This window comes from Lissotriton vulgaris, chromosome 5, assembly GCF_964263255.1.
Source record: "Lissotriton vulgaris chromosome 5, aLisVul1.2, whole genome shotgun sequence".
In the NCBI taxonomy this organism is placed as follows: domain Eukaryota; kingdom Metazoa; phylum Chordata; class Amphibia; order Caudata; family Salamandridae; genus Lissotriton; species Lissotriton vulgaris.
The window spans coordinates 476,289,883-476,314,598 of NC_141693.1; the positions used below are offsets into that span (position 1 = coordinate 476,289,883).

The following is a 24,716-nucleotide window of genomic DNA, read 5'->3' on the forward strand; positions in this document are numbered from 1 at the left end:
TCCCAGGTTTCCTGGCAAGCTATGATGTCATGGGCGCTGATGAACTCCAGCCATGCTACATCTTTCCTCTTGCCCCTGCAATGTTCCAGCTAATCAACTTGCATACATCCAGTTCCCTCATATTAGGGGGTATCGTACGAGTGGCTTGAACGGGAACTGGTAGTCAATCGATTTCCTCGATGTCTGAGAGAGGTGCATATCGATTGACCAAGGGCAATGCCTCCCCCTCCTTTGCCTTGTGCACTGAGCTTACAAGCAGCACTGAACCAGCACCTGGGTCTGTCCTGGAATTATGTTGTTTCTGTGTTACTGGTCTCGGCCCACCTGCTATTGGATGCATTCTCCCCCTCATTCGCTCTACATGGCTGTCCCGGAAACCAGAGACTAAAGGTAGGGGTGGGTAAAAATACCCCAGGGGAATGGGTCTCAAGTGTTCATCCCCCGAGATATCTGACCCATCCCAGAATAGTCTATAAGCCACATCTGGGCGGTCAAAATTAACAATAATGCAGTCACCCTGTATTTGCTTGGATCGTTTCCCTATCCACCCTACCCTGCGGGCGAATATTACTTTATTGGCAATTTCCGTCCCGCCGCTACATGCCCCCGCACACCATGTCTTTGCCTTATTAATCATGGAAGAAGCCGATTCAACCGTCCCTTCTACCAGAGGGGGTACCCCCACAAAGACTGCAACTAAGGGGGCTGCTTCTGGGGGTAGTTCTGCATTTAACTGTCGGACCTTTTGTCCTTTGAGTGTTGATGTTATATTAGTGATACTGCCACTCACTCGTTCTACTTGCTTAATGCCCCCTGAGCCTGGGGTCGAACTGGTTGTGATTCTTGTTTGACATCCTGCCCTATCGGTATCAGGGGCCCTCCCTGAACTCGGTGGGCTAGAGTCAGCTATTTCCATATCATTTTTGGGTACAACATCACAAGGAACTTTTCCCCCTGCCAGCTGTGATGAAATAGTAGCAAAATCTTTAGCCAGTTTGTCAATTAGGGTGCATTTTGTAAGTAACCCACTGAGGCAAGTGTTCAAAGTCTCAACAATGTCCTTCGCAATACCCAGCACTAGGGGTTCAATGCGTGCAATAAACAAAGACTCAAGTTGATCTCCAAGGGTGTCATCATGCTGTGTTTGTGTGGGAACCTTCCCCTCAGTTTTCCTCCTCTGTTTAGAAGTGTTTTTCGAGTCTTTGGCCCGCGGTAGAGCAAGCTCCGGCACAACAGTCACCTGGTTACTCTCTGTTAAAGGGGACCCCGCAGGAATTACGGCTGGATTTGCCTCTAGAATGTGCACCTCTGGCTCCAAAGGGACCGATGGGGCTATGTCAGTGGGATGTGTGGGTGATAACGGTATGGTGGAAGGTAGGATCAGTTCAGATTTGGCATTAGCGATTTCCTTAGTGTGTGCCCCCATAGCTGAAGAGAGGTAAGATATGATGGATTCAGAATGTTTAGATATTTTTGCTTTCTTAGCTCCCTGGTCTGTTAGCTCGGGACATTTCCGCTTGCCCATTGTGTGTTCTTAGGGTGGGGGGGGCCAGCCCAGCCTCCTGCCAAAGACTGTCCCGCCCTTGTCCCGGGCTTCTCCCAGGCGGCTCCCGCGCGCGACTCATGGGGTGTGAGGGGCGTGAGCCTCTTGAAGCGCCTCCGGGCGCGCTGATCGCGTGTGAGCTGTGCGCCGGCCCCGGGTGGTGCTGGGAAGTGTAGTTCCCCGATGGAAACTACAGCTGTTGCCCTCACGGAGTTCGCGGTCCGTCAGCCGTTCCACTCACGGCGTGTGGCTGTAGAGTGCCCCCGCAAACAGCAGATCAGCAAAGGTTGGTCCGTTGTTGATGTTCTTAGCATGCATAATCTATGCATGCCTGTAGGGAAATTCAGAAATATTTGAGGAAAATAAAACTGGTAATACAGTACAGTGGTCGTATAATAAATTAATAACTAAACTCGTGAAAATTTAGTTTTTTGTAAATAAAGCCCTTCAAACCTACGAAGCTCCTCTTTTGAGAATAACTATACAAAACAAGCATTGGCATAGCCATTAGGTCTCGCCTTTTGAAGGGAGCTCGCTCTCCGAGGTCAGGGGTAGGAACGATAGTAAGAAAGGACTAATTAATGGTACCAACGGAGTTAGTGGTGTCAATATGCCATCTAGAGCACTTTTGTATACAGGGAACTGCTAATTTGGTTTCAGTTGATAAAGGTTATCTTGTGCCTTAAAATGATCAATGATACACATGCCTGGGATAGATGAGCAACAATAGGACATGTGGCGAAGACAGAAGGGAGGGATTGTGGGGTCTCGGATTAAAATCAAAAGAATGGGCCAATGTAAGAAACGGGGAAAATGGGTGTGCATGGGGGCCAAAGTAGTGATGGACAAATTAGTTGAATAGCAGAACACAATCCCAGACCTCTCTTCTCCCGCTTGTCCTTGTACTTTTGCAGATTTTTCCGCGCAGTTCGCTGCCTAGTTAAGTTCATTTTCTGCGGTTATCTGTAACTTGGGGTCTAGGGGGCCTTTGAGTGCCTGGATGATCCGGTTCGGGTCCATGGCGACAGAAATCTTCCTGAACTGTGAATTATGACTGATCGGGATTAAAGGCCAAGAGAGCAAAATGTACTGTGGAAGTTTGACCCACCCCTTAAAGGCCTTCTCTTTGGACGGACCTGCGTGAAATAGGTATGTTGAACACTGCTGGTTAGAGAATTTGGGTGCCAATTTTCGTGCAGATTTCAAAAACTGTGCTCAAATGAGAAACACAACATAAAATGCCTTCTCAATGGAGAATGAGTCTGAACCATAACTACGATCAATATCGCTGACTCTGTAACAAATCTATATAATATGGAGATAAAGAGGGTCACCGAGAGCGGGGAAGAGAGACAGAGAGAGACAGAGAGAAGTATTTGATAGGGGTGTAAAATTGCCTTTGTTCATGTACAGTAGTGAGGTCTGGTCTCCACATGAAAGTAAAAATCTATTTGAACATTAAAAAATGCACTTGACGGTGAGAACTCACTCTGAAGGCCCAAGGAAAGGATGCCGAGCAGGATTAGGGAGAAACTCATAAGGGGGCTCAAGTAAGAGACAGAGAGTAAGGGGGAGATGAGCAGGAAAGGGTGAGCCAGAGACAGGCAAGGAAAGAGGGTCAGCCAGAGACAGGCAAGAAAAAAGGGTGCGCGGAAAGAAACTGGAAACAAGCTGGCCTTCCTGCAGAACTTGCTCAGTATGAAAGAAGTCGCAAGTCACAGAGTGCTTTCATGAACTAGACATTAGTTGAGAAATCTCTCTCTCAACCTCTCACTGTAGCCGATCTACGTGCACAGCCTGGCTTCCCGTCCTCACATTAACATGGAGCCTGGATCCAGCTCAGAGCAAGTCTGAGTTTCCCCTGCACTGCAGCAGGGTGTCTAGAGTACCTCACTCAATCCCCAGCGGGCCGAACCTGCCCAGTAGCCTCACACTCCGGCACATCGACATACACCCAAGGCCACCTTCAAACTCATTAGTCCACCTCCCCAAGAAACCTCTAGGCTTCCAACGTCTCACTCCCAAGTATGTGAGTCGCTTAAGCACTTTACATGCACATGTCACTTCTCTCCCTCAACAGTGTTTCACATTTACTCATGCACCTTGCTTTCACCAAAGCATCTCTTCGTTAAAGTACCACATATACACTAAACTATTTCACACAAGCACTAGAAACTCACGGAGGTATCACACTGACTCATGAAAATGCCTCACAATCACCTAAACCTCACTCATTAAAACATGTGCGGCATCCCGCAATGACTGGTGGAGCACAAACACTGACCAGTCCCTGTACTTTGTAAGGGTGTAACACACATACCTGCTACATTGACCATCTTGCTCGCCGGCAGAAACAAGTAAAACAATCAAAGTAAATAGCAATAGAACATAATGCTGTACAGTACTGGGACTCTTCGCTATGTGATTAAAATGTAAATTGTTTGTTTAGGCATGCGCACATCATCTGTGAAATATTGAGCTCCTCCATTCCATGTGCAGCTGACTATTCAGGCACAGGCTTAAAGTGGCATAAAGAACTAAAGTGCTAACTAATCACAACAAGGGCTTAGAATACTAGTACATATGAGTACTTAGCACAATATAAAATAAAATACAACGCACATCAACAGTTTGTAATAAAACCTGGGCTTACTCAGATAATCGCAGGTCCTTGTGCACTTACAACAGCCGAGTGGAGCAACAACTGTTCAGTACATTCCCCTCCATACACAGGCAATCCTAAGCGCGATCTGCTTGGATAAAGCGACTTTTCTTCCCTGCTCAGGGGTTGAGACCTGATCTCTTGATGCAGAGAAGTGACGGTCTGATCTTCAGCGGCCAATCCTGCTACCGGCTCTCAGTCCATAATCACGAAAAAAACATGCAGCTGTCAAAAGACAGCCTATGCAGGATAAGGGTACTCAAACCAACGAACACCCTTTGCCGGCCCTTGCATATTGTAACCACAGAGCAGCAGGAGAGGCCGAAGCAGAAGTGAGCGAAGCCTACAACGTTCAACGTGACTAGAGCGTTAACTAATCCAGAGTAGCATCCCAGTACTGGGCCCCATGTTGGTAGAATATGTCAAATTCGGAGTTCTCTAAGGAGTCATCTGTCGTGCCCGGAAGAGCACATTAAGTAAACAAACTCATGCGACTGCAGGAGGAGGCACGGCAGCATGGGGGAGGAGGGGGGCTTGCCCTTGCAGGAGCGATAATTGCTGCCATTTGGTGGCGCGCGCTCCCGCAAGTACATCGCCTCACGTGCACGCGTTGCCATTGATGACAATGCAACGCGTGTATGTTTTTTGTGCCAAAAAGCAAGTCGATTACATGAGGTCCCCTCCGATGCAACGCATGCGCCTTGCGTAGGCAAGACCTAACTAATTGGGACATGCTTAACCACTCTTAAAGGTGTACTAACTCTCAGGTAAAGTCTTTACTAATATGAAATCCCTTTGACTAAAGTAACTTGCTTTCTCTTCCCCTCCTTAGCCCCTGATCTTGTAAGTACAGGGTTATTTATCTGGGAGTGAACATTACCAACTCAAAAGATATACCCCCCTTTGGTTACCAGTCATGGCCTGTGCAGGTAAAAGCGGTAGGGCCGAGTTGGGGGGGTGGGGTTCGACAGACGACCACGAGGGTAGATTAAATAAACAGTTAATTTTCCCTCGTCGTTGTCAGTCAAAATTACCCCCCCACCCACCGCTCACCTTCAAACATTTCTATACGCTAAAATAGAGTTGACTCCCAGTCTCAATGTCTGTTTTGATATTCACAGCTGACTCTAAGCCAGACAGCTTACCTTCACTGCTTGTTCCATATCTCAGTTGAGAACGAATCTGAGGAGCAAGGAAGTCCTCCATCTTGAAAGCAAGACATGTAAATCCTACCAAGCTTCACACAAATCCTTCTCCATTGCAGCTCCCACACTTTTCAATTATCTAACTGTTGAGACGAGGCAAGAATAAGGCCTTGGTGCTTTCCGATAAAAAATAAAAACCTTTCCCTTAAAAAGGCAAGTAAATGTTTAACTTCACTGCTTTAACTAACCTTAAACCACATTTTCTTGCTGCTCAACTGCTCTTAAGTTCTTTTTCTTCCTAAGTAAGTCCTCACCCTGGGCTTTTACTTCTAGTTTACTCATAATTGCTCTTTATACAGCTAGGTTCCTCAGGTGTAGTTGTTTGTTGTGAAGTGCTCCAATACCATGAAGGTTAGAGAAGCAACATAGAAGAACCATAAGAAATGTAACTGTAATAGAACAACCGTAATCCAGCGGTCACCACTTTCTGGTGTAATGTACAATGCCTTGCTGTGTAGAATAAAGCGTGGATCCTTTTCATGAGAATTATTTTCACTAGAGCAAAATAACTGACCTCTGATGTAATGTTGGACTTGGCCCTTTCTGTAGGGTCATCCATAAACTTTTTGCCTTCCTCCAGTATTTTGTCTGACCTGTTGTTGGCTATTTTATGACTCTGGGCACTTCACCCCTGCTGATCAGTGCTAAAGTGCATATGCTCTCCCTATTGTAAATTGATGTATTAATTGGTGATTCCATGATTGGATATTTGGTTTACATGTCAGACCCTAGTACTGTGCATTGAGTGTGCCCAGGCGTGTAATGAAAATGCTGCTAGTGGGCTTGCAGCACTGGTTGTGCCACTCACAGAAGCAGGGTTGTAAAATGTGTCTAAGGTCTGCCATTGCAGAACCTGCGTGCAGTCTGGTACTGTCATGCTGACTGGGCCAGTGCACCCACTTGCCAGTCCCTAAACCTTCCCTTTTCTTCATATTAGTCAACCTTATGGTAGGACCAAGGGCAGGGTGCATTGTAAGTATTGGGTAGGACAAGACCTGATGTGTGTGGCATGTCCTAATAGTGAATTACAGCCATTTTCGTTTTTCACTATTGCAAGGCTACCTGTTCTCCATAGGCCAGAATGGGCTGTTAGAATTATTACATTCTATGATCCTAACAGACGCAGAGAACATGGTAGAAATTCGAGTTTAATATGCCTGGACTCAGAATGATAAAATACATCTTTTAGTAAAGTTTATTTTAATATTCTGTGTTTGCCAATACCACTTTTAGAAAGTAGGTATTTGCTTGCCTAACCATTTCAGCCCGCCTCTGCTAGGTTGTGTATTCCTTTGTCTGGTTTTGCGAGTGACAGGGCTGGGGGATCCCAGGAGACAGGCTGGAGCAGCCCCCGGTGGTGAATAGAGAGATCTGCACCCAGATGGGAGGGAGGAGTGCACCTGGGATCTGAATAGAGCTGGGCCTTCCCTCTACAATGCCGGCTCCACCCCCTGTGGTCCGTCTGATGTCTCTGACCTGCACACTGAAAGAAAAGAAGGAAGACTGTCAACAGAGTGCTCCAGGACTGTACTTGCCCTCCACAATGCTGGCTCCACCTCCTGTGGGGCGTCTGATGTTCCTGCCCTGCATGGTGAAAGGAAAGGAGAAGTCTGGTAAACAGGGTTCTCAGGAACTGGTTTGGACTAGGCACAAGCCCCTCTCTCCTCAGAGAACAAAGGATTTTGGGGTTTAAGTATTGGGGCCCTGATCCCAAGAAATTAGATCAGTTCTGGAACTGACAAGATGAAACCTCTGCTGAGGAGAAGGAACCTGAAGAAACTGAGGAGAGAGAGACTATTCCCAAGCTGAAGTGCTGCTTGGGGGATCGGCCTGCAGTGGTTCCCTGACTGCCAAAGAGAGGCGAAAGGACTTTGTGGAACTTTACTTTCAACTTGTGCAAAGATCTCCAAGGGCTTGGAAGAGAGCTTGCCCCCTGACTGAAGTCCCAGGACCAGTGGACTTCACCAGCCTTTGTGAATTGCTGCTGTTCCAGTGGCTACAGAGGCTGGGAGCTGTGACCGACTCTCACGACCGGCCTGGTGTCCTGTAGGCACCGCATTGAGCAACGTACGCCTCGAACAACGCAAGCTCTGTGCTCACCGACTCTGTCTCGACGCCGTCAACGAGCTGTAGCCTGCACCGCGACTGGAAGGACTGCTGACTTCGAGTCCTGTGATCGCACCGGAGTTGGGCACCGCCTCCCATGCTTCGCGACGCACCGCCCAAATCGCACCGCTATCCGGACTGATCGATACCAGCTCCCGAACTCCAGCTCTGTCACCGCACTGTAAGCTGGAAGCACCGCAACGAGCAACATCCGTCTCGAACAACGCAAGCTCTGAGCTCACCAACTCCGTTTCGACGCCGTCAATGAGCCGTAGCCTGCACTGCGACTGGAAGGACACCCTGACCTGCAACGCTTTATTTTCTACACCGCGATGGACACCGGAACTGTCTCGCACATCTGTGCCGGCCGCCTCATGGAAAAGGTACAGTGACTGACTCCGTCAACATTTGAGTGGGCCTGGACCGCCACGGTCTGCTGGATTTGTTAGACTCTGTGTTCTTTCAGCAACGCTGTAGCCGGACAAGGCTACCGACTCGCACAGAACCTTGAATTAAACCTTTTTAACTTGAACTCTTGAAACTTAATAGTACTGTGGATTCATTTTGTCATTTATTGCTCTTGTGGTAACTCTATATAAAGTATACTTATTTTTATATAAAAACCTGTGTGCTGTCCATTTGTAGTGTTGTCACTGGGTTACTGTATGTGGTCACAACTGCTTAACTTACAACGCCTCTGAAATAAGCCTTGACTGCTCGCGCCACGCCGCCTAGAGGGTGAGCAGGGGTTATTTTGAGAGAGTAATCCCCTTGTCCTGACTATAGGAGAGGGTCCCGGCTTGTCACAAGTACCTACCTGTGCCAACCAGAGACCCCCAATTCTAACATGTAAGATAACTCTTTCTGCAGTAGCGCCAGGACACTCCTAGGAGTAACAGTCGCTCTATATAAGTAACCCCACAGAGACATAGACATATTCACCCAGATAATACATGTACATAAAGTCGGTGATCAGTTCTCTCTACATGGAAATTGGATCATTGGAATTTCACTGACAAAGTGTAAAGAGTTCCACCATGCAAATCTTAAACGGGACACCAAAATTGCAGATGGCGGACTACTGTGCCCTACTTACATCACGGTTGGTCATGTTCCAGTATGGTCTCTCTCCATAGGCCAAGACCTCCCACATAACAACGCCATAGCTCCACACGTCACTGGCAGAAGAAAACTTGCGAAATGTGATTGCTTCAGGTGCTGTCCAACGTATGGGGATCTTTCCACCCTATTGAGATTCAAAGGAATGAAACACAAGGTGAGAGCAAGGAATACATGATTTCACATTCTGACACTGTAAGGTACTGATGATTGAAAATACAAATCCTTAAGTTTATGAAAGATGACCTAAGAGTTTAATCTTAGTAGCCAACCATTAGCAGGATCAAAATGGTATTAAATACCCTTACCAGTATTACCTTCAAACTAAATGGCTCTCACCATATTCAAACACATCTGTGGACTCAGCACTGTATTCTATGCTGACCACATCATCTGCAACTTCCTGTTGGAATTCTTCCTTCTTGAGGACTGACACACTCTCTCTTAAAAAGACATGTCTCTTTTGTATTTGAAACAGAGGGTTTTTCATTTATTGGAAATTTAATTGACTTGTATGTCAAATCGACATATCATTTGTGGAAGATTGGGGTTGGATCAAAGCAGAAAAATGAATGTATAGTGACTGATATAAAGTACAATTACTGAAAACGGGTGGAAGTAAGAGAGAATAAACAGGATGAATTTAACTGACTAACGTAAAGTTAAAAAAAAACACATGGATTAATCTGTTCAACAGAAGAAGGAAGGCATAGCCAAGGCTAAAGCAGATTTATTCGCCAATTCTATTCTGCATGCCTCAAACCGTACCAAAGCACTCTTTAGTATTGTGAAGAATCTCTCACATCCAACATGTACAAGTAACAAGGTGGTCGCTTCACAGAAACTCTGCGATACGATTGCTGTACATTTTGAAGAAAAAATCAGTAAAATCGTGGGTGAGTTAGGCCCCAATAATTTTAACAACTGGGATGACCAGACTGGAAGATCAGGAGAAGAGCCTATAGCCGTCTCCGGTTTAGAAAACTTTCAGGCCCCATCTGAGGACCGGTTTATTGAGTTGGCTCATAGTATCACCTCAGGCTCCCCCCGGGATCCCCTGCCTCATAGAATCTGGAAAACATCTGGAAAGGAGACCCTCCCTTGGTTGCGACTAATTTGCATCCAATCCTTAGGTAAAGGAGTTACTCCTTTGCTTAAGAATCCTTCCCTTGATCCCCTGGTCCCAGCCAACTTTAGACCTATATCCCTCCTGCCATACCCAGTTAAAATTTTAGAGAAAATAGTCAGCAAAACCTTGTCCAGATATTTAGAGGATAATCTCCTATTAGACAAGGATCAATTCGGCTTCCGCCCGGGCCACAGTATTGAGACTGCCTTGGTCACCGTTATGGATAATCTTCGGATGCGAGCAGACAAGGGAGAATCATCTGTTCTAGTATTACTAGATATGTCGGCCGCATTCGACACGGTGAACCATACAGTACTGATGGAGAGATTAAAAATGACGGGGATAAAAGGACATGCCCTGCAGTGGATACCTTCCTATCTAACTGGAAGGCAACAGGTAGTGTCACTGCCTCCATATGAGTCGAGTCAGGCTCTAGTAGAGTATGGGGTTCTGCAGGGGCCGGCGATAAGTCCCATCCTCTTTAATATCTACTTGCGCCCCCTACTCTCTTTGATCAAGTCATTGACCTGGTTAACTACACGGATGACAGCCAATTGATAGTTTCCCTGAAAGGGAAACAGGCGTTGTCGAAGGACAAGTTTCAAGAGTGCATACGCCAGACAGTAGGCTGGCTCAGGCAAAATTCTTTACAATTCAATGGGGGGAAACCGAGGTGCTTTTCTGCCCTTCCTCCAGTGTGCATCAATCGTTAATGCCTGAGTTTAAGCTCACTCCAGAGGATGACCCTTGCTTCTGCCAAAACTGTGCGTAATCTGGGGATACAAATGGAGGGTAGTCTCCAAATGGAATCCCAGGTAAATAAAACAACCAATGTATGCTTCTTGTTGCTGCGGATGTTACGAAAGATCCTCCCGCTTCTGCCTAAGGACACTTGCTCGCTTGTGGTACAGAGTGTAATTCTTAGCAGACTGGACTACTGTAACGCTCTGTATTTGGGAGCACCACAGTACATCATACAGAGATTACAGAGAGTCCAGTCTATGGCAGCTAAACTGACTCTGAACAGGCAACGCAGGACCTCTACGACCGGAGCCCTGAAAGATCTACACTGGTTGCCTATTAAAGAGAGAATCTGCTTTGAATCCCTATGTATTGTGTGCAAAGCGGCGCATGGCGCGGGCCCTATCCCACTACGGAAGAGATTCACTTGGTACAGTCCGAAAAGGCAGTTCCGCTCTTCCAATGTAAACTTGGTAAAGACCACTGGTTTCAAGAAAGTTAGGATGGGCGGCAGAGCCTTTGGCGTGGCCGCCACACGACTCTGGAAATGACCTTGCCCAGACTATTAGACAGGCTAACTCGTTAACCTGTTTTAGAAAGCTTGTGAAAACCTGGCTATTCCCTAGTGGGGATATTTAGATCCTTTGCTGCCATTATGGATTTGTTCAATTGACGTACCATCTGAAGTTCAAGCGCCAGGATACCCGTAGGGTGACAGGTTTGCGCTATATAAATGTTTGATACAATACAATACAATTATGGACTAATTTTAGACCATGTCTCACTTTTCAATACTTTTTTTGTCCCACTTGCATTAATTTTGTCAAAGCTTAACAATATGGTATTGTATTGGTAATATATACATGTGTGGCTCGGGCAAGTGAGCAATCTGTTTTTTTTTGCCTCTTCATTCAGATTAATTTGTCCAGGCCATCAGTCCACTTGTCTAGTTCTGATTATTTTGCTGACAGATTAAGTGCTTAGTTTGTCAAAAAAAGAAAAATACTGTACGTGCAAGGGCCCTTCTCAGGTGGCCACTCCACTCATTGCCCCTGGCAGCACTGCCAATAATAGTACAACCTCACAACTACTAACCATCACACTCCTAAATTTGGATTATTCCACGTCACCAAAAGCTATGCAAACAGCCTGGGCAGCAGGTATTTCTAACTTTATTAAACATTCTTTTGTTGTGCTCATCTAAAAATTAGACAAACAGTGCCAGTTTGTGATGGGCTTGCATAAGTCCTGGTATTGAGAATTAAGTGCTGGTACTGAGCCCCAGCAAACACCAGCTCAAATTAAGCACTGCTAGGTGGTTGGTCGAACTGAATGTCAGTATTCCAGCTCGTGTTTGGGATGTGGCTGTATGTGTTATCTCAGGCAGACAGACCTTATGCACCCTGTTGCCCTCTCAAGCCTCCCTTATTCTTGTGAACAGTATTTAGCCTCTGCCACTGATGGAGGTGCCGGCACCATCGTCTGCAGCGGTCGGTTTCTGGATGTAACTGACAATTCATGAATATATCCATTTTGAGGTGTCTCTTGATTTTGGAGCAGGTTATTTGACCCATCTTGCACAATATTTCTGACCGTTATTACATATCAAAATGGTAAATTGCCATTTTTTGGAATGTATTGTACCTCTTTTGCTTGCATGTCCAACACTGGAGTGAGTAGATAGTCATCATAATTGCTGTGGTGACTAGTGCTGCGTTTCAGTTTAACTTCCTCTCTAGACACCTTTACATTCATTGTCTTCTGATAAGTCCAAACTGGGCAAACTTTAGGGCAGTTCGACTAGTGTGGCCGCACTGGGCGCTGTCCTGTGCAGGGGGGGGGGGGCGGGCGGGGGGAGCTGTGACCTCAGGGGGGCGTGGTGTTTAGCAATATCCTATGATAGGAGAGATGAGGGGCACTTTTGCAGGTGGTAGGGAGAGAATCCGAGGAGACGTTCATGAGACGTGGGAGTGCTAAAAGTGATTGTTGCACCAGGCACCACCAGTGATAAAGCCGGCCCTGTGTCCAAATGCAGTTTTCTCTACCACCTGCTTCTGAGGTGGCCTGACACATGCTTGTGGCAAATCCGTTCAGTCAATTCCTCGTATTGGCAGAGACCAAACCTTTGCAGCGATCCCGCTTGTCCAAACAAATGTGTAGCCTTGAGCTTTTTCCACTTATATTAAGCAACCTTCAGAGAATCGTAGTTGGTCACAGTGGTGGGTCATGTAACCAGGTTTGGGGATTGTACTGAGTGAAGTTTCTTTGCAGCAATTAGAAAGTATCCATTATGTTTCCACCCCTTCCTTCATTTTCTGCCTTGCTTTAGTTTCCCTTTGCTTCTGATGCATTAATTTGGTATAATTTCAACCGTGCATTATTCCATGATAATGCTCACTGATGTAAATTTGGATGAACACTCAAATCCTGGTGCCCTTCATACCAAGGTTCTCTTATGGTTCTGAGGATCCAGTGTTTCTGTTTTCTGGTACTTTCCATGTCGTTTTTAAAAGTGACTTTTTCTTGAATATTGTAATGCTATTTTTATAAACACATTATTCGGTTCATGCTTTGCTTTTATTAAAGTTAGTAGTAGTATTCTGCTGAGGTTAGGTATATTTTTCCAAGTTTTGACTATTAAATTCCCTTGCTAGAAATAGGTGTTTTCAATTGATATCATTTCTATTACTGCTTTCTTTCTGTACGTCTCCATGTATGGTATAACTTGCGTTTTTTTACCTTCGTTGTTCTCAATATAATCTTCCACTCTCTCCTAATTGTTAATTGAGGTATTTCACATTGCCCAAATTTACTGGTCATCTCCTTGTTTCTCTGTGTTATTTCATTTGGTTTGCTTTGCACTCATTCGTGACTATTATTAGAGATGTGTTTTAAATTCCACTTTCCGATACTCAGATGTGCTTCGCGTTGTTCAAGAGGCTACTCCAATTAACAGATATGGAATTTGTTGAGCGAACATAGCCAAAAGGCCAAGGAACACTGTGCAGAGTCAAAGGTAGACATAGAGTCAATAAGTGATTGGAGAGAAAGCTGCAGTCCCCCGGGGGTTGTCACAAAGGTAACTCACACGTGTGAGTAAACTTAGATGTGTAAAGTAACTTTACCACTTTTGTCTGGTCACAAAATTCAAGTGTAAAGTTACTCAAAAAGTGTAGCTTACATGCTTCCATGCCCTGAAAAAGGGAAGGAGCTTATATTACAAGGGTATAAAATAATGGTGGTAAACCTAAAAAAAATAGAAAATAATGTTAAAATAAATTAACTTCTTTAAAGAAGTTAAACATATAAATAGATATGTTGTAAAGATAAACTCATTTAATAAAAATACTAAATATTTTTAATTTAGTTATAGAGTATTTTATTAACCCTATTTGTGCATCTCCACATCATAAAATATGGGAAAAATTTCAAAACACATACAATTGTAATAATATTTGTAATTATTTTTATGATAAATAGTCATGTAAAATAATTGTGTATTTTAAATAATGACAGCAATATTCACTTAATTTTGAATGAAAGATTTAAATAATATAAATAGCACAAATTAAAGCGAAAATATTTCAATAAAATATAAAAATGAATAGCCACTTACAGTAAAAAATTGTATTTTGTCTTATGCATTAGAAGTACATTAAAAGTGATGTATAGGACTGGGCTGGCCTTGCTCTGGATGTAGTGAGAAGTACCTCTAAGCGGCTCCGGCTCCCCACTTGCCGTCTTAGCTAAACTCCAGCACCGAAGACGAGGAGAAACAGCACTACCTGGTGCCCTTGTCACTAGACATCCCCAGGCATCGGGAAGGCAACCTCAAGCAGGGCTAACAAGCACTGAGATGGCCCTGTTGAACCTTGACTGGGGAGACATACGGTTCACCCACCATCTTGAAGAATGGTGAACCAGGGACGGGGAGGTGAATGTCTCAAAGCCTTGCTGGCATTGTTGCAAACCTCTAACTCAACTTGAAAGACACCCCCCACTCCCGGCCATCTCCTCCCTGGACTGGTTATGTTATGCTATGTTACGTGAATTTTTAACACGCACAGATACTCATGAGTGTCCCGGCGCGATGCCTAGCGGAGTATGGAAAATTAACTTTAAGCAAAGAAATGTGTTTTCAGTTTCCTCTTGAAAGCCACTGGATCCAGAATATTACGCTGTGCAAGAGGAAGGGCATTCCAAGCTGCAGCAGCCTTCAAAACAAAGGAGCTGACCCCTAACCTCTGATACTTAAAGTGAGGAACCTGAGCGAAGCACAAGGACATAGATGGCAGGGGTTGCGCAGGAATGCTAAAGGAAAAACGTTTCTGCAAATAAAGAAGATCACAACCATGAAGAGCACGATGGCCCGGAACCAATGATTTAAATTTACCTCTATCCATCACGGGGAGCCAATGAAGTGATCGCAACTAATGGAGAACGCTGTTCCTAGCCGAAATGCCCAATACAAGTTTGGCTGCTGTATTTTGGACCATCTGGAGCTTCTTCAAAAAATAGCCCGTAATACCAACATAGAGGGCATTGGCATAGTCCAGCCGTGACAAAATCAGTGCACAAGTAACCGTTTCCCTCGTCGCCTGGGGAATGAGAGGAAAACATTTTCTAAGGGTTTTGAGAAGGCTGAAACAGCAACCAGCCAACTTCTTAATGTGTGTTGAAAAGGAGAGACTCTCATCAAACCACACCCCCAGATTTTTAACAGGCTTTCCTGTGGAGGTGAGCAAGGGGAACTCAGGAGGCCAGCGCTGCTCTCGGAAGTTAAAAGGGAATTTACCAAATAAGAGAATCTCAGACTTCTCTTCATTGCGCTTGAGCTGTGCATCCGCCAACCATTTAAAGATAGAAGCTAGACAATGTTGGACCGATAGAACAGAGTCCGCATTTTTATCCCAGGTAAAAAGCAGCTTGGTGTTGTCAACATAGGCCATCACCTTGGCCCCCAACCCCTCCGCCAGATATATCAGAGGAGTGACATAAATATTAAAAAGAAGGGGGTTAAGGGAAGATCCTTGGGGGACTCCAGTTGTCACTGACTGAGGGGAAGAAGAGGACTGTGAAAGCCAAATCTGCTCAACCCGCCCCTTCAGGAAGGACCTGAGCCAGCCCCAAGCAGCACCTGACACACCAATCCCGGCCAGTCTCACTAAAAGAAGTGAATACAGGACCGTGTCGAACGCCACCGAGAGGTCCAGCAAAGTTAATGCTGCTCTCCCGCCGGCGTCCAAACACACATGGATGGCCTCCGACACCTCAAACAGGACTGATTCTGTGCTGTGAGAAGCCCAAAACCCTGATTGGGCTGGATGCAGAAGCGCCTCCCTTTCCACAAATGTTGTAAGCTGTTTGTTTACCACCTTCTCACACAACTTAGCCAAAGCAGGTAGGAGGGAGATAGGCCAGTAGTTCCCTGGGCTAAGGGGGTCCAATGACTGCTTTTTAAGAAGTGGCAAGATCTTAGCCCGCTTCCAAACCTGTTGTACAACAGGTTTCTGAAGAGACATGTTAACAATACTATTCACTTCTGTGTTCGTGATCTCTGCCACTGCTGCCTGTAACCTGGCAGGACAAGGGTTCGAGGGTGAACCAGACCATTGAGGATTCTAAGGGATTCCAGTAGATCTACTGACCTAAATACAGACAAAGAGTTGGCAGGATCAAGAGATTGAAACACCGAAAATGCCTCAGTACTGTTGTCACAGGATGGAAAAGCCGCCTGAATAGTCTGGATCTAATCTAATCCCCAAAGAAGCAGAAAAGAGTGTTACACCAAGTAGCTGAAGATGGAGACACACTAGCTTGGGCCAGAGGGTACATAAAGCTCTGAGCGATAGCAGCAATTTCTTTAGAGTTGTTTCTGGCCAAATCAATACAGGATGAATAAAATTGCCCTTTAACTAACTTTATGGATTCATAGTATATTTTTGGCTTATCTCTGAGCATCCGCTTAGCTGCCGGGCAATATCCACTCCTGCGGCGAACCGGCTCAAGGATCTTACACTCATGCTTCAATGCTTAAAGGGCTGAGTTAAACCAAGGTTTGGAAGGGGATTTCCTAGCCAGCCTGGCGGGCGTTGTAGAACCACCATGGACACTGCCTTGGAGAGCCAACTAGCGAATCCAGCCCAACCCTTCTCAAGCTCCCCTGACAAAATTGTCCTCGGGGTTTCAAAGGCCTGATTGAATTCAAGTTGGTCGATTTTGCCAATCAATGGTTTGCAGCAAGAGCGCACTAAAGGCTCAGCATTGGACACTTCCCACAAAAAGTAGGTTATAAAATGATCCGATCATGTACCCGGGCAAAGATCCCTTAGTAAAATAGGGAGGTTGGTGCAAATAGGGTCAAGCCACATCATACACCAGCACTTGAGCTCGGAATGCTTTCTACCTTCTGAAGCCAAACTGCCTTCACTTCTCAAGATGAAAATATTTGTTTTTGATGGTGTTGCCTTTTTATGTAACATAAGAATGTCTCCTGTGCTTTTTTACCCTTCCATTATTGCTTTTCATTATGATCCTGCTTGTCTTTCTCTCTTCTACAGTGTTTGCTGACTCAATACTTCACTTATTCCAGAAGCTGCCCACACCCATCCCCAGGACGCTAACCTCCGTTTACATTGGGACCTATGTAGTTTCATATGGGGAGGGAAATGCCCACGAATATCGACCTCCTTACTGATGCTTCCAAGGGATGGAGGGGGGTTTTGGCTTGTCACAGCCTTCTTGAATATTACTGGGGGGCCCACTTACAGTACGTATCCGAGTGGGTTGTCTGTGAGAGAGAAAAATACTGTTTTCACATGGATTGGATGGTATCTTGCCGACCCCTCTCAGACTTGGCATGGCTCCCCAAATGTTAGGCCACAAAGTGCATACATAGCTGTTACCACTAAAATGGACCTTGAAATTCGGGACACAATTGCCTTTGAGAGAGGCCTTACCACCTTTCCTTCCCTGAACACCCCACTTGCCTGCAACCCAGAGATCTACCCAGCTCTACAGGCTCATTCCTTTCCGGACGGGAGGGGGGGGGGCTCACTCTCTGTGAACTATTTGAGGTTGATAGGATCAAGTCATTTGACAAGTGCAAGCAGGAGTTTCAGCTGCCTGAAACATGTAGATTACAATATTATCAATTGCAGCACTGGGCGCTCCATCCTATCAATGCCCATGGGGCAACTCGACCCCTTACCTCTTTCAAGACCCTGATCTGGTTCTTCAACGGGACAAGGAGCTTGATCTCATGCACATACTGGGTACTCCAGCACTCAAACCCAGATATAACGCACCCATACCAGTCCCAGTGGCATGCGGACAGGACTGAGGGGACCTTTGAAACACAGAGGGACCAGTGTGGCATGAGATTCCCAAGCTGTAGAGGAGCATATCCCGTAAGACGCCATACATACTGATGATTGTGTGGTATTATACCTGACCCTCTTATGCACTATCTACCCCTCCGCCTCACCATGCTGCTAGAGATGCAACTTAGCAACAGGTGATTCTTTTCATATATGGTGGTCCTGCCTCCCTAAAGCAACACACTGGAAGAAACTTCTGAGACACACTAACCCCTTCAGTGCTGGTGACAAAGCCAGCTCGTCATGGGCGTTACCTGCGCTGCGCGCATGACGAGCTGGCTTTGTCACGTAACGCTGGGTTTTTGAATTTTCAGCGCGCAGCGGGAAAACCCGCTAGCACGCATGCGGTTAAAGGAGTCCATCCGATCCCCGACTCATACAATGCAGCGATATTAGGCATCCGCCTGTTAGCACTTGTATTGAGAAATTCTGATTGCCAACTAATAGCCCACATGCTAGGCACGGCCAAACAACTTATTGCACTACACTGGAAGAAAAGCATATTCCCGGCAAATCGCCCAGTGGTTCACACTCCTTTGGCATGTTATGGCCTTGGGACTTCTATATATCACAAAATTAAGCCCTCGGGTCTGTGATTCAGAAACCACTGTTTAAAGATGTGATTAAGCAAAAGTGGAGTGTCCCTTTATTAGGATGAAATCCCTCACCCACCAATGGTGGCATGCTTCATCATTGGGATTCTCAATGCGCCATGATGCCTAGTCATAGCATGGGCTACAACCCTCTTTCTGAGAGGGAGGAGCTTAGGGTTGTTTTTGTTCTAAGAGGTAGGTATGCTAAATACCTCAATGACGAGCTAATGGTTGGTTAGGGGACACAGCACAAAAGAAAAGCGTGCAGGATGTAAAACTAGCTCCTGGGTATGTAATGTATCTTTATTGTAACGTCCCTGGGTCAGGATTAAAAACAGGGCGCTGGCAGGGTAAAATGTATATCTGCAATTACTGACAAAAATGGTCAACATGTTTCAGCTCATGACCCTCATTAGAGGTGGTATGGCTTTTGTCAGGACCAGTGAGATGCTGCTGCAAACATGAAACTATAAACTGTCTGCTGACTTCAATAGTGTCTGTGATCAAGGTCCAAAAACCTGACTGTAGTGTTCTGAATACAGCATATAAAGTACAGAATACAAAACCAGTGATCCTTGGTCCGTCTTCATTTTTGTATGTGGAGGGGAGGATTTATAGGTGATACCATTGCTTTGCAGGAAACAGACCTCACCTCAACCTGGCATGCAGGTTGGGCGGAGTATTTTGTGTTCACCACTCTCTCACTTGGTGTACCAGGAGAACTGACCTGCAGCCGAAAGGGGAGAACTTTTATCCCATTGGGTGTCCTAAACAGATAAAAAAATTCATGCAAATATGGCAATCACTGATAACCTACTATACCCGCATCAAACACTTCTACTTTACACCACGCAGGCTTAAGGCCCTTAACCTGTTGATTGAGGATCCATCTTATCGCACGTTTCACTTGAGCATGCTAGAGCCACCCTTAGCCATCTAACCCTATTACTCCCCCTGTACAATTGACCCCTGGTCAGGTTTCCTGATGCGCTCTTAACCATATGTCTCTACATGCGGACATTGTTACACATATGCTTCCAACATGTTACTGTTTACATTTTATTTTTTATTTCATACTATGTGTAGATATCCCACCTTCTGTTGATGTGCTGTTTAAGTGATTTGTCAAATATCATAATGTTGGGATCATACTGTCCCAACGTCAATGTACTTCTGAAGATGAGCCTACTTCTCCACTTTGAGTATATGCACATTTGTTTTAGTTCACAGCAGGACTTCTTTCCTCATATGCTAAATTAGAGCTTAGATGTCGGATATTTCTATATGCTTGTGACAGCTTTATAATTTGTTCTGTTGTCTTGAACAGAAATCAATAAACGATTTCCAGTTTAAAAAAAAGTGAAGTATACAATATATATGCAATTATATTTTAATAACACTGATTGTTGTAAATGCCGAAAAGCATATTATTATATTTTTAAATTAAATTAAACAAGACGTACTATTTAAAAAATATATTTTTTAAATGACATATTTATTTTTATGGGTAACTATTCCATATATTGTAATTCAAGTTAACATTTTATCCTACGGGGTTCTATTTTAGTTCCCTAACTCCATTATTGTTTTGGGGAAGAGGTTGCAATAGCAGTGGTTGGCCTTGTGTGGTGACACATTTACATCTGTTTTGTGTTCCTTTTTGGCTGTAGTAACTTTAGAAGTGTAGTTTGTGAATAGTTATGGGCTTACTCTTTGCTGGATGGGTTGACGTCCTTCGCTAAACAACTCCCTGACCCTGCCTAACCCTCCCAATTCCTCTTCTTACTCGTCCCTTAACACCTCCTCTTTTATTCATAAGTATTTCCCATTTTCCAGACACAATCCTGTTTTCCTCCTACATTTACTGGTAAAACCTTGATCTATGGCAGTGAGAGCAGATGTTTCTTCACATGTAGGTTCAGGAAAGGCTGAGGCGTAAACTCCACAACTAGGTTTATGAATAGCATTTTGCAACACACTTTGAAGTACTGCAAAATTTACTACAAAATGTATTTTATGAATAGGCCCCTGAGAGAGGAGGTGGATGAGGCTGTGCTAATGGATACAAAAATGTTGTTCCAGACCCTGTGTGCATAAATGGATGAGACCTTTACCTGGTATTTTTCTTTTTGCACTTCTTATCTCTATTCCAATGGTGTCCAGCTGGAAGCCACCTGAGGGGGTAAGCATTTCATCCAGATAGTTGGTTTGCTGGATATGATGGCGTTGTAGATGATGCAACTAGTTTTTTAGATGGTGTGATCTATCAAAAGGAGCTAGTGGAATTGTGTCAGTGTAGGTTGTGCTCATTCTTCTTCAAGTCCTTGTTGGAGAATGATGCAGCATGCAGGATGCCCTCAATGAGGGTCAGTTTGGAGCCTGGTAGACCATGGACAGGGTGAAGCTACCATCCAGATGTGAAAGTGCATGAGTTTGTACAGCAGTGCAGATGTCAAGGAGAAATTATTTCTCCTCATTCAGCAGAGAGCACTGGAACCAGACCATCTTAGGTTTCTGGGGTACTGTGACCCTTGAGGAGCCTGAGAGATCCAGCGATATCAAGAGGCAGATGCACATTGGTATCCAGCTCACAAGTATCAGAACTGCTTGCGCCACGCCGCACTTTCTTCACCAGAAAATAAGCCAGGTTGGGATTGCTCTTAGGCTCGCTGCTTTATAGTAATAATCACCTATCTTGATTTCCTTGGAATTTACTCTCCGCATCAGCACCCCCAGTCTTGGGTAGCAGTATGCTTTATAAATTCATCGCTGAGCATCATCTATGTCAAAACCTGCTACACCGATTTACATAAAAAGGGTTGCCCTCTTTTGAAAAGGAAAAACAATTACACGTCTAATGGTCATAACTAATTTGAGATCCAGCAATGATGGTGAGAAAATATAGTCTGGTTCAATTCAATTCAAAATTTATATAGCGCGCTACATACCCAGAGGGTCTCAAGGCGCTTGGAAAAGGGTGGGGGATTACTTGTCAAATATCCAGGTTTTAAGTTGCTTTCTGAATGCTAGGTGGTTCTGAGTGAGGCGAAGGTGAATGGGCAGTGAGTTCCAGGTTTTAGCCGCCAGGTAGGAGAAGGATCTTCCTCCCATGGTGGTTTTGTTGATGCGAATGTACAGCAGCAAGGGCTTGGTTGGAGGAGCGGAGCTGGCGGGGGGCGGTGTAGAAGGACAGTCGTGTGTTGAGGCATTCGGGTCCAAGTTCGTAAAGTGCTTTGTGTGCGTGGGTTAGGAGACGGAATGTTATCCTCTTATTGACGGGGAGCCAGTGGAGGGATTTCAGGTGACCAGAAATGTGGTCGTTACGCGGGATGTCTAGAATGAGTCTGGCTGATGCGTTCTGGATGCGTTGGAGTTTTTTCTGAAATTTTGTGGTGGTACCGGCGTATAGGGTGTTTCCGTAGTCCAGGCGGCTAGTAACCAGTGCGTGGGTGACCGTTTTTCTAGTTTCGGTGGGGATCCAGCGAAATGTTTTTTTGAGCATACGAAGAATGTTGAAGCAAGATGATGAAACGGCGTTGACTTGTCTAGTCATCGAGAGTGAGGAGTCCAGGATGACGCCCAGGTTCCGTGCGTGGTCTGTCGGGATGGGTGCTTTTCCAAGGGACTCTGGCCACCAAGAGTCGTCCCAGGCAGAGGGGGAGGTGCCTAAGATAAGGACTTCTGTTTTGTCGGAATTCAGTTTCAGACGACTGTGCTTCATCCACTCGGCTACTTCTTTCATTCCTTCATGTAGGTTGGTTTTGGCGGTGTTAGGGTCTTTGGTGAGTGAGAGGATAAGTTGAGTGTCATTGGCGTAGGAGATGATGTTGAGGTTGTGTTGGCATGCGATGGCCGCGAGGGGGCTCATATATACGTTGAAGAGGGTGGGACTGAGTGAGGATCCTTGTGGCACGCCGCAAATGACTTCAGTGGCCTCTGACTTGAATGGTGGGAGGCGGACTCTCTGAGTTCTTCCGGCAAGGAACAAGGTGATCCATTCCAGTGCTTTTCCTTGTATTCCGATGTTTCTGAGGCGTTGTATCAAGGTGCTATGACAGACTGTGTCGAAGGCTGCGGAGAGGTCGAGGAGGATGGGGGCGACTGTGTCTCCATTGTCCAGTAGAGTTCGAATGTCATCTGTTGCTGCGATGAGTGTGGTCTCAGTGCTGTGTTTGGCTCGGAAGCCGGACTGTGAGGAGTCGAGGGATTTGCTGGTTTTGAGTAAGGCGGCGAGCTGGTTGTTGACAGCTTTCTCGATGACTTTGGCCGGGAATGGAAGGAGCGAGATGGGGCGGTAGTTTTTCAGTTCGGTGGGGTCAGCTGTGGGTTTTTTCAGAAGGGCGCTAAGTTCGGCGTGTTTCCAGCTTTCCGGGAAGGTGGCGGAGTTGAGGGAGCAGTTGATGACGTCTCGGAGGTGTGGTGCTATGATGGAATCTGCTTTATTGAAGATGTGGTGAGGGCATGGGTCTGTGGGGGATCCTGAGTGGATGGAGTTCATCAGGCGGATGGTGTCCTCAGTGGAGATTGGGTTCCATTCATTAAGGATGTTCAAGGGGGGTGAAGGTGCGCCATGAAGGTTGGGTGGGTTGGTCTCCGGGTTGGTTGTCGAAGCTGTTGTGGATGTCTGCGATTTTGTCGTGGAAGAACGAAGCTAGGGAGTCGCAAAGGGTTTGAGAGGGAGTGATGTTGTTGGAGTTGGCAGCGGGGTTAGTAAACTCTTTGACGATGTTGAATAATTCTTTGCTGTTGTGGGTGTTGTTGTCTAGTCGGTCTTTGAATGCGGCTTTCTTGGCAGTCCGGATCAGTTGGTGATGTAGACGGGTGGCGTTTTTGAAGGCGTCCCTGGTGCTGGTGTTTGGGTCTTTTTTCCAGGCCTTCTCAAGGGAGCGACAGAGTTTCTTGGATTTCTTAAGATCATCGTTGAACGATGGGGCGTTTTTGTTGCCTAGTTTGATTTGACGTTTTTTCAGGGGTGCTAGGTTGTCGGCGCTGTTGGTTAGCCATTGGATGAGGTTAATGGCTGCTTGGTTGGGGTTCGAAGAGTGGGCAGGGGGGTTTTGAAGAAGCGATGAGGAGATCTGGTCGATGGTGATTTTGTTCCAGTTTCTTCGCAGAGTAGGTTGAGGATGGTTGTGGGTTGCGGTCTTATTGTAGATGAAGTGAACGCAGCTGTGGTCCGTCCAAGGGAGAGCTGTGGTGTGGCTGAAGGAGATATGTTTGTACTTCTCAATTTTAGAGATCATTTTACTTCCATATAGAATCAAATACAGATTGGCAATGATCAGTAGTCACTATTATGTAGCAGTAGATAAGCAGCAAGAGTGAACTGGTCCAAGTTCAGGTATCAAGGGTCAGGCTTCTACTTCAATAACAACACAGGCATCTTTATTGTTGTATTGACAGGCAGTATTTGAGAGCTAGGACTGATATCTGATCTACTGGTAACCCCCTAGAAGAAGGACAAGGTGCCTAAGCAAGGAAAATGGAAAACTTTGGACAGTGATATACAAACTGTTGGCTAAATGGTCACTACAGTTCTAACCTCCATTGGCTGAACATCAACAACCCATTAACTAAATTCTCACAAACGTCTAGCAGTAGCTAAGTTTTGCCAAACTGTTCCATGCCAGCAACCAAGTCTCCTCAAACTGTTCCATATTGAATGACCAAAGATAGTATCATATATATCAAATTCCAAGTTACACAAACCAAGCCTTAAATATTCAAGAGAGCAGACTTACTGTAGTGGTGTAGGCTGCGTCAGGGTCATCTTCCAAGATGCGTGAGAGGCCGAAGTCAGAAACCTTGCAGATCAGGTTGTTGTTCACTAGAATGTTTCTTGCTGCTAAGTCTCGATGAACATATCCCAGGTCAGAGAGATATTTCATGCCAGATCCAATGCCTCTTAACATCCCAACCAGCTGAATAATGGTGAACTGACCATCGTGTTTCTAAGAAAAACCAAAATAGTTGAAAAACAGTCAAGTATATTTCTTTCAGGTGATATTAATTCTACCCCTATAGGTACTGTGGATCTGCCTATCACGTTTTGTAAAAATTAATTCACATAACCTAATGTTTTCATGAGTGCATGACTAACCTTTCTACCGATACTCCTTGCATTTCCTTTTCAGTAACATGGCTGAAACACAATCACTCCAGAGAAACACCTTTATGCTGACTAAAATGTCAATTCCTTTATTTCCCTCAGCCCTAAAAAAGCAACACTTGTTTTGCAT

General features: G+C 45.3%; 1 protein-coding gene across 1 annotated transcript in view; it reads right to left on the reverse strand.

Annotated features, from left to right (window-relative positions):
* EPHA8 (EPH receptor A8) overlaps positions 1 to 24,716 on the reverse strand; it is a 1,186,163-nt gene that overhangs the window by 16,228 nt on the left and 1,145,219 nt on the right. Inside the window, exons 13-14 of the mRNA XM_086920110.1 lie at positions 24,219 to 24,428; positions 8,613 to 8,762 (exon numbers count right to left, since the gene is read on the reverse strand). Of these exons, the coding sequence (XP_086776236.1) occupies positions 8,613 to 8,762; positions 24,219 to 24,428 (360 nt within the window). The remainder of the gene's footprint in view (positions 1 to 8,612; positions 8,763 to 24,218; positions 24,429 to 24,716) is intronic.